This window comes from Puntigrus tetrazona, chromosome 1 (assembly GCF_018831695.1).
Source record: "Puntigrus tetrazona isolate hp1 chromosome 1, ASM1883169v1, whole genome shotgun sequence".
NCBI classification, from domain to species: Eukaryota; Metazoa; Chordata; class Actinopteri; order Cypriniformes; family Cyprinidae; genus Puntigrus; species Puntigrus tetrazona.
In genome coordinates, this window is record NC_056699.1 from 26,045,740 (window position 1) to 26,056,415 (window position 10,676).

At 38.1% G+C, this 10,676-nt stretch overlaps 1 protein-coding gene across 8 annotated transcripts in view; it reads left to right on the top strand.

Annotated features, from left to right (window-relative positions):
* inpp4b (inositol polyphosphate-4-phosphatase type II B) overlaps nucleotides 1-10,676 on the top strand; it is a 111,517-nt gene that overhangs the window by 91,758 nt on the left and 9,083 nt on the right. For all 8 annotated transcript variants that reach the window (XM_043237032.1, XM_043237026.1, XM_043237038.1 and 5 more), the window contains 4 exons: nucleotides 2,738-3,016; nucleotides 6,495-6,633; nucleotides 9,196-9,386; nucleotides 9,512-9,635. In XM_043237032.1, the coding sequence (XP_043092967.1) occupies nucleotides 2,738-3,016; nucleotides 6,495-6,633; nucleotides 9,196-9,386; nucleotides 9,512-9,635 (733 nt within the window). The remainder of the gene's footprint in view (nucleotides 1-2,737; nucleotides 3,017-6,494; nucleotides 6,634-9,195; nucleotides 9,387-9,511; nucleotides 9,636-10,676) is intronic.

Here is a 10,676-nt window from a genome sequence, read left to right on the forward strand (position 1 = left end):
AATAACCTCCAGAAATCTTTATTGGAAAGGCAATAAATCCGAATAAATCTGGGATTGCATGACGTTTTAAAGAAAGTATTAATCTTTACGACAGTGGTTTGGGAGCATCAATGTAAAATGAGGCCGGACAGAGATGCTGATAGCGCTTCTGTTAATAGTTCTGCAAATGTTCGCGCTTTAAGGCCAAATATCTCCTCTAATGAAAAGTGTTGAATCACTGAGAGAAACTAAGGCTGCTTCACGCTGCGTGACCGAAATGAATGGCAGGGAACGCTTTGTGCTTCCCGTTCAGAGTCCCAGCCAGAAACGGCTCCGTGTGCAAACACGAAGGCTGCCGGACAAACGGCGTGGGTCTGTCACGTTCCCCTCTGCCAAAGCCTCCGTGTTTTCTGTGTGTAATTAATGAATTACATCTGCTGCCGTCAGCGTGTGCAATCTGCGACACAGAGATCGTTTCTGCCACGGCGGAATTGGGCCAATCAGCCTCCGCTCTTCACCTCCGTGATTAGCAGCGCTCCGACCGGATGATTGAAACCTGCAAACTAGGGCTGGGACGTTTCATCTTATTTACATTTCATTTTATTTCATTAGATTTTATTTTTGTAAACAACGCCGCAAGCACAGTATCTAGGGCTGTGTTTTTTTAAATATATTTTTTTATTTTTACAATTTATGCGTTATTTATTTTTATTTATATTTTAAAAAAAAAAAAACTGCATTTGTAACTTTAAACATTTTATTTAAATATTTATTTTTATTAAATGTTACAGTTGATCCAGATAAAATAAATGTTCTAAATAAATTTATTTATTTATTTAAATAGATATCATATTATCCTAGCATTAATTGCAAAGGAATTACTTCAAAAACTTTTATTTTATTGTATTTTTGTAATAGACACCGCAAGCACAATATCTAGGGCCGTAACTTTATTTATTCTCCTTTTTTTTTTTAGCTATTATTAAAAAAAAACAATTAAATAGTTCATTTATTTAACTAGCTATAATATTAACCAAACGTTCATTATTTGAATATTTTATTTCATTTTATAGAACTAGCTGTAACTGTTTATTTAAAATCTGTTATCACAAAAAGCAGCTGTTAAAAATGATTTTTGTTTGTTTTTTTGTTCTAAATATTTCATAACAATCTATTTAATATATATCATTTAAAAAAAAATAGTTTTATTTATTGCATTATTTTTATTACATGCATATGCATTTTTTCTTTTGTTCCTTTTGGACACGAACTCTTTTTCCGCTCTTACTTGTAAGGGATGTTTCTCTAAATGAACCGATGTAAGAACGATATTGAATCGTTTTAATTTACGTACACCGATATAACAGTACACAGTAAATTAGTGACAGTGAAGCAGGAGTAAAATGAGCTGGCTAAATGTCAGAGTAGGAGTGTGTTCCCGTCGGAGGATGTGTGTTTTGATAAAGACGCTGACGCCGATGAGGCATCGTTCACACGCTGACGACCAGGAACCGTCCCGCAGGAATCTCGTGCCTTCGACCGGGCTTGTTAAAATGCCACTGAGTGTAAAAATAGCTCCTAAAGCTGCATTAAAAAAATGCCAGCGTTTCAGTGAGGTGGGGTTTGTTTGTGATTATCATCTCTAAAACAAAGAGAAATAGATTTGGTTGAACTGCTGACGTTACGCTCTGCTCTGAAGCTCCAGGAGACACTGAAAAGAGGAGCTCGAGCGTTTAGCTCTGTAGTTATCAAGCGCTTCCTCAGCCGCTTGCGTTATCTGTAAAATAATAATCAAAGAAATAAAAATCAGACGTTTTTAGCTTAACTTTTCGTAAATTGTAGTATCGACCAAACGACGACGATTGTAAATGTTTTGTTTAGCGTTCAAAAAGTTGCTCGTTTCTCGGTGGTGAAGGTTGTTGTTATTAAAGTTATAAAAGCAGCGTTCAAAATTGTCAAATAAAATTACAATAAATGATGTATAACTGTAAACTAAATGGTGTTCTATAATAATAGTTATTATTATTATTAAATAATTTTTGTTCAAATTAAACGTATATAAAATTATACTTTTAAAAGCCGGCTTGGTCAAAAATGGAATAATTTGTTTATGTTTATCAAGTACTTTCACTTCAAAAATCCCAATTTCAGCCCATTCAGCTTTTACATCTGAACTTTTCCTTATATGTGTGTGTGTGTGTGTGTGTGTGTGTGTGTGTGTGTGTGTGTGTGTGTGTGTGTGTGTGTGTGTGTATCATATTCATATGTGTCATCATATTTATTAATCTTTGATAATTAAATTTGAGATGTTAGTCTCATCTTAATTTCATTTCTAAATAAACTTGACCTTTAAAACTCATTTCTCAGCTCAAGTTTGTCTCCCGATGAGGTTTTCACAGTGAAATCAGACTTTCCCCAAATGAACAAATATATATAAATATATATATATATATATATATATATATATATATATATGTATATATATATATATATATATATATATATATATATATATATATGTACAAGTGCGTATGAATATGAATGAGCTCTTTCTGTTGCTCTTGCAGTCTTTTCAGTATTCGCCCCACTCTTCAGATTCATTGAATCATGTGTTGTTGTTGTTGTTGTTGTTGTCTCCCTAATTCTTCCCGCTCCTTCTTCTGTGTTCTTCTTCGTCTGATTATTCGTCCTGTGATGCGTCTCTTTAATCTACGTCTCTCCGCTCTTGTGCTGCGCTCTCCTCTGTCTCTGTCTGCAGACGGATCAGTTCGTTCACGCTCTGAAGGATGAGCTGGTGAAGAGCGCTCTCCTGGCGCTGCACGCCGCCCGTCCCGGATACGTCAGTAAGAGTCAGAGCCCCGCCCCGTCCAGCCCGGCCACGCCCCCGGCCCCGCCCGAGCACCCCGGCGCCGCCCAGGAGCCTCACAGCGTCTGTAACAACGTGGACGGCTCCCAGACGCCGCCGAGAGAAAGCAGAGACTCGCCGGTCCGCTCCGACTCCATCCCGCACCACAAAGAGTACGACGAGGAGGAATGGGCAAGTGCTTACTTCATAGAAAACACTGGATTCTGATACTCAACTTTTACTAGTTACTTCTAAAAGGAACCCGTTAATAAGAATTAGTGCTGTCAAACAATTAATCACAATTAAATGCTTCCAAAATCAAAAGGTTTTGTTTATGTGCAGTATATATTTTTTAAATATTAATGTTACATTTCTATATTATTATATTTTTACTTTTATTTTGTATATTTACATTTTTTTAGATGTATATATATATATATATATATATATATATATATATATATATATATATAATATTTAGATTATATATTTATATTGATATAATTTGTATTATATATAAATTTTTATATATAAACAAGGCATATTTTTCTTAAATATAAACATGCATGTATGTAGATATATTATTTGTACATAATAAATATACACAGAACACACATATTCAAGAAATATATTTTGGATGCAATTAATCGTTTACAGCAGTGATTTAAATTCATATAATTTATATAATACATTAACTTATTTAATATATAAAAATAACATATTTTCCTAAATATATACAGATGCATGTGTGTGTACTTATATATACATAATAAATATACACAGTACACTCATATATTACGTAAACAAAACTTATTTTGGAGGCGATTAATGGTTTGACAACATTAATAAAAAAACAACTAATTACTTAATTTTTATGCAAAGTGATTACATTTTGTCACATTATATTACATTTATTTTTTGTAAAAAAATTAACTATATAAATTAAAATTTAAAATTAAAATATATATATATATATATATTTATATATACTTATATTTAGTAAACTCATCAGTGGTGACATTAAACGCCATTTTTGGCTTAATATTAGTAAATATGCCTTGTGCACAAGTAGTGCTCCTTGTAATAATGAATCATGTCAGTGAATACGTTAATAGCTTTAAACAATGATTATTATGAAATGTATTTTAAATCTATAACTTTTTTTGCTAGCGATGCATTACTCATTTGAAAAAGTAGCTAAGATTTTTGCATTTTAAAAGTAACGCGTTACTTTACTAGTTACCCGAAAAATATAATCTGATTATATAACTCACATTAATTATAATGCATTACCCTCAACACCGAAAACCCATGCCGATACCATCTATATTTATTTTTGTGTTGGGGATGATGCACACCATTAATTCACTTTTAACCTGAAACATTAGAGTCGAGTGGAAAATAAAAACTTTGTCAAAATGTGTTTTTTATCGTCAGATTGAATGGATTCTTAGTATAAAACAACAACAAAAAGATCACACAAGGAGTGAATTCCGTTGATATCAGTCGACTCGAATCGAAACTTTCAGGAAGTTCCTCTCTGCTGTGGAAGCCATTTCCGCCGCTGAATGAAAATAAAACACTTTATCAATACCGACTTTTTTCTCACAGTTACAAGTTTAAATCGCGCGTTTCTGACGTCTTGTCTCAGAATTATGAATTAAGTCAAAATAATGGGATACAAACGCAGCTGTGGTCAACATAGTGGGACGCAAACTCGCTTTTCTAAATGTTCATTTCTCGCAGTTTTCTTTCATCACGCGTTTGCATCTTTCATTATGAATTCACTTTTTACGGAATTGCCAAAAATGAACCCTTTACGAGGTCCAAAGTGTAAAATAAACAAAGAGGGGAGAAAAAAAAGATAACTCGCAACTGCAAGACTCTTTATGCTCTTTATTTTTTTGTACTGTGGCAGAGATGGCTTCCATGCATGCGCCGCTGGATATATATATATATATATGATAGGATCTTGAGAGGTTCGGTCGATCCACGGCACCAGAGGCCAGACAGAGAGCAGCCTAGCAACCGAGCCAGTGACATCAGCACACACGGCAACCGCTATTACTGTAGCATCTGATAGAGGAAAGCTTTAACACACAACCTGAAGGATGACCACTAACTCAGATCGCATGTGTTGGTGTGTCTGCCTCCTGTAATTGCCTTCAGGGTGTGTGTGTGTGTGTGTGTGTGTGTGTGTGTGTGTGTGTGTGTGTGTGTTATAACCGTGGCTAACAGGAGAGGATTAGAGGCCAAGATAAGACAAGCATCTGTAATCAATGGCAAAATAAGTCGAGCGCCGCTCGCAGGAAGGAAGGAGAAGCCGAGCCTGATGTTCGCTCTACATTAAGATGATGAATTTTCTCAATATTCACAGCAAGAAGTATATCGTCGTTTTCCCCCGTCACAATGTTTTATGCGCACGTAGCTTTTTTTTTTTTGACTCGGTCGGCCAATAAAAGCGCCGCTTTTATCAATTTGCATAAATGTCGTAGGAGTAACCGGTAAGTGCTTAATTAAATATAATGAGAAGTCGTTTTATCGTCGCTCTCTATAAAAAGGTGCAATAAAATAGAAAGAGCAAACACGCGGTCTCCTTCGAGGGATGTTTCGCTTTTAAAGTGTTGTAAGGCTCGTTTGTTTTCCTCCCGCTTTGGCTTCATGTGTAAGGCATGGGGAGACGTCTCATCTGCTGCTGCTCGAGATAATATTTCTGAGTAAAAAATGTTTTTGTGGTGAGCAACAACATCAAGTATTAAACTTGAGCTGAATTTGAACTGTGTGTGACAGTTGGAGCGGTTGTGGTCTGTGGTGTGTGTGTGTGTGTGTGTGTGTGTGTGTGTGTGTGTGTGTGTGTGTGTGTGTGTGTGTGTGTGTGTGTGTGTGTGTGTGTGTAGCTTCTGCAGTGGTTTTAATGAGATCAGGAGCCGTATTACAGAAACATCCTGACTTGGTAACCATACTGAATTTTAATTAGGAACTATATACATTCTGTTGAACTTGTCTAGATCTTAATTTAAGTTTTAAGATAGGAAGTTTCAGTAATAAGGCCCCAGAATCCAAAAGCGGGCGGACGGAAACGTGTCGGTTTTTTTTGGTTGCGGAAAGAAGTCGAGCACGGCTTCAGAAACTACATTTAAATGAACCTTAAAATAAATGTAATAACTTTTCATGTTTTGGTCCCCAACAACAGGTTGGCATGCATGCAAGGTCAAAAAAAACGTTCAGCGTGTTATGATATGCATTCATCACCTTACTCGCTCAGTTAACTTCTTCGAACTGATTTGCAGTGATTGATCCGATTGGACAATTTTATTAGATTCTTTTATAATAAAAGCTGCGGTTTGCACGCTTCTTTGTGTACAGCCGTTACCAGGGAAACGGGATGCAGGGATGCAGCACCTAGTGGCAAAGAATGAATTAGCATTTTCATTCAGACCAACTGGAAAAGACCAACAAGTGGGCGGGAAATATGCTAACATTTCATGGGGAAGTCGACACGAAACGGACTGGGTTTTAAAAACGACTCGTTTCAGTGATTCGGACTCTTCTTTGGAGAAACGGAGAAACTTTACGTGAAATATCCGTGGAATAAATATAGATTTTTGCTGATCACAGCTCGTATTTACGTGTCCGGTTGACGTGTCAGTGTTTGTTTTGGCTCTTCTAGGACAGGGTCTGGGCCAGCGTAGCGAAGAGCCTGAACTGCGTCATCGCCCTGGTGGATAAACTACAGGAGCAAGACAACAACAACCAGGAATCAGCGCCCAGCCACACGCTGGCAGACGTCATCACCTCCCACAGCCCCGGTATGATCACTTACCTGCTTTCCTTTCCTTTTATAGACTCAGCAATGGCAAAACGAGTGTCATTAGCATCGCTCCACTGTCATGCTTTTGGCCGAATTAATTATGGCGTCGCCCTGGATTCATTACAAAAATGAAATGCTATCGTCGCGCCCCATTAGGAGTATTTGAAATCGCATTCGATTTATTATTTGAATTTTGGGTAGCGCTTTGTTCGCAGCTTTGATATGCAATGCGTCGTTCGAATTATTTCAAAGCATTAATTGTGCCTCGCAGTCCACCTTCAGAGCATTTTTTGATCCCATTAATAATGGTAACCAGAGATATAATGCACTTAATGCTTATATGTACATTACTACACCTTATAAAAATATAATGCATTAAACCACATTACAGAATCAGTTTAAGATGTAACAAATAATCTAAAAAATAATGCATAATGTTATTTATGAATATATATATATATATATATATATATATATATATATATATATATATATATATATATATATATATATATATGCATTACATCGTACATGCTGAATACCTGTATAATGCATTATACATAAAGGCTGGAGTAGAGAATAGATATGTCATTTTTTTCTTCACAATTTTAAGAATAATATTACACACATGTTGCAACGCATCCTAGAAAAGCTTCTAATGTCAGATTTTCCACTTCACTCGAGACGTTTTGTCTGGCTGTACTATTTTTCACACGTTAATAACAACCCAGCGCTTTTTTTTTTTTTTTTTTTTTAGCACTTGTCAGATCTGTCAGTTGAGAGATGAATATTAGCACCATCCACAGATCTTCTGTCAGACGGGAATAGTTAAAGGAAACTTCTGAAAAAGCTGCACCTAACGCAGAGCGGTGCAAGAGTTTTTAATGCAGTCAACGCTGCCATCACTTGGACGTCATCTGAAACTGCATGTTGACTTCTTACAATAGAATTCATTTACTGAAGGGTAATTATTCTCTTCTGAACGGCGAGCTCATATTGGGCTTCGTTTCTGACAGTAGTTTAAATATCAGATTATACATAAAAGTTGCATTTCAAAGCAAACAGGCTGAGCCTTTGTGTCACGTTGAAGGAAGCGGTTATTAATTATGTATCATTGATTTCAGAAATAGAGTGTTTCCTCACATTGCAGTTGTTTCGGTGTAGCGGAAGTGCTGGTCGTTTGTTAGCAAGAATGCGAGTGCGCGCTAATATTTTCTCCTTGAACTAAATTGCACGTTCGCTATATTAGTGCCTGCATCGTCTGCGTTTTGTGCGACAATGTCAACATCACATGCAGCGCATGGATATAAAACGCTATTGTGTCTGTGCCAGTGATTGACACAACACATGAAATCAGCCGTCGTTCAAAGGCATGGCAAAATGATGTCCGACCGGTTTTTAGGTCGATGTCTCGTGTCGCGCACAAGCGATGAAGCTGATAAAGACAGCTATTCCGATCACCATTGTGAATACACCCTGGGCGGGAACCACACCGTTGAAACGTGACTTTGTAAATGAACATTCTTTTGAATTTGGGTCATTGAAAAAGCCACTCGATGCAAAACCGGGATAAAATCTGATGACTAATGCAAAACGAATTCAAATGCAGGGCTTGTTGCGAAACGGACACGCATGAAAGGATGAGGCAGATCTAGTTCATAGATCTTTTTTAAAACAACAAATGATTTATTGCAAATCGCTGAGATGAATGACAAATTGCGAGAAGGACATGCTAGGGCACGTGAAATTTCAACAGGGCGCTTGTGTTTGACAATGGATTTTCTTCAGGAGAACACTCTAATGTGCTTTTATAGTCGATGTGCGTTTATATAAATAAGTAACGCATGGATTGTGTGGTGAAAAGAAAAAAAAAGTGTTGTTTCTTTCAAAAACGATTCATTAATTCAGTTGCAAAGTTGTTTAAAAAATGCTAAAATGCTACCACGGCTATTTATTGCTTGCACAAACTTTGACGTTCGTATATCCCAGACCCTGTTTACACAGGACAGGAAAGACTTCCAGTGCCCCAAAGATCATATCCGCTGGCTTTGGTCTACTTCTCTCTCTCTCCCGGCTTTCGGGACTTTGATGAGAGTCGTAGTTGTCTTTAGTCGCTAATGTAGATAACATACAGACCCGCGCCTGCCTCGAGCATTAAACGCAGCTTATTCTAAAGCTTGATCCGCTTTCATCTCAGAGCACTTTAATTGCATTGTAATCTCAGCAGCGGGTCGGCGTGCTTTATGCATGTCAGAGAGAGCTGGATAGTAGAAGTGTTTCCCCGCCACCTTTAAAAAAAAATCAATTTGACAGCCTTCTGAATATTTTCTGCTATGTATATATGGGAATATCATACAGCACAATAAAGAACCAAGGCTTTTTGTAACCAGGGAGTACTGTTCCTTTAAGTTCACCACAGATATAAATCAAACAATCAGCTTAATAGCCGCTCAAATATCCAGTTTGTTCTCTTTAACACTGAACATTTGTGTGCCGGTGGAAACCAGGTCGCTCTGATTGGTCTGGAAGGTGGGTCACACTTGTCTTATTTCCCCCCCAGATCCTCCCGTGACAGCTGCAGTTTGGCGGGACCAGCTCGGCCTCCTGGTTCAGTCTTTAAAGGAATGTGTGACAGAAGTGGCGGAGAGAGCGAGGCGCTCGGTGAACTTCATCCTGCTCCAGGAAGCGGCCTGCAGCACGGGCCAGGGCTTGCAGATGCAGCAGAGACGGGACGCCGTCTTCAGCCAGGCGGTATGTGACCGGGGCACAAACTACCTGGCCTTCGCTTTCGTTTTTGTGTTACGTGCTACTAGTCTTTCTGCATTGATATAATTGGTCGTTTGTGTTTGTGATGTCATTACATGGTGTTTCTGCAGCTGGCTGCGTTGGCGTGTGGATTTGTCATGCGGTTATACGCGGGTTTGGAGGATAAGGGCTTTCTCAGACAGCTGCATGCCGTTGGCCTGGTGGCTCAGTTTGAGAGCCTGCTGAGTACTTACAGTGAGTATTCTCCGTCGGATACGCAGTCGCACCCAAACAAGCTGATAAATAAAGTAAAAACACACTGTTCGAGGCCCAAGATAAACGTCCACGCACTTTTCATGTGTTGCTTGGCATACAAAGCCTCGACGTTAATGTCTATTAACGCTAAGTGCATATACACAGCCTTATTGGCAGAGGCTATTTAGACTAACTCCGCCCACCAACTCGTGATTGGGTCATCATTACGAAAGACAGCCGCTCGAAATCAGTGGCTGGTGGTCAAACGTCTGGGCGATTGCATTGTGATGCGTCTGATGAAATCTGTTCCCTTTTTAACATCAGAAAAGCATCGATTTCCACTAGTGACGAAGATAAAGTGTCGGTAGGTGTAGGGAGGGCTTAATTTTTTAATCCGTTTACAAAAACAAATAAACGTGCATCTTTTTGTGCTACATAAAAATAGCCTGCGAGGACACTAAACCGATGAGTTTGCCAAAGACCAGCGATGACATCACCCTGCACTGCAGAAGCCGTTCAAACCTCGTCCAATCAAATACACTCTGGAATCCGGAGAGCCCCGCCCCCATACCGTAAACGGACATCGATGTTGTAGCTAAAATCAGTTACTCGTTTACAGAATAGACGTTTCAGTAGTCATATCTAAATGATACCAAAACACAGAAGAGAGGGAGTCTAAAAGCTGAGATGTGACGAGGTGTACAGTAAACGAGATCAGTATTGAAGAACTGTTTTTATAAGCTCTCAACACACAAAAAGTGTGTCATATTACTTTGGGAACTACACACACTGACGGGAAACATAATCAGGGACAGGAACCGTTCATTTTTATACATGTCAAAGTATTATTTTGCCACCTGATGTGAACCTGAGAGGAGAAAAGATATTTTCCTTGCCTTGAGAAATGACCTACAACTGTTTGTGTCATTAAACGCTCATTTCTGGGGGCCGACAGCTTATAAAAATACAGGTTTTTTAATTCACATATCTGGTTCTGGTTCTCTTTTTTGACAAGGAGGCATTTTTCATACATAATAATAA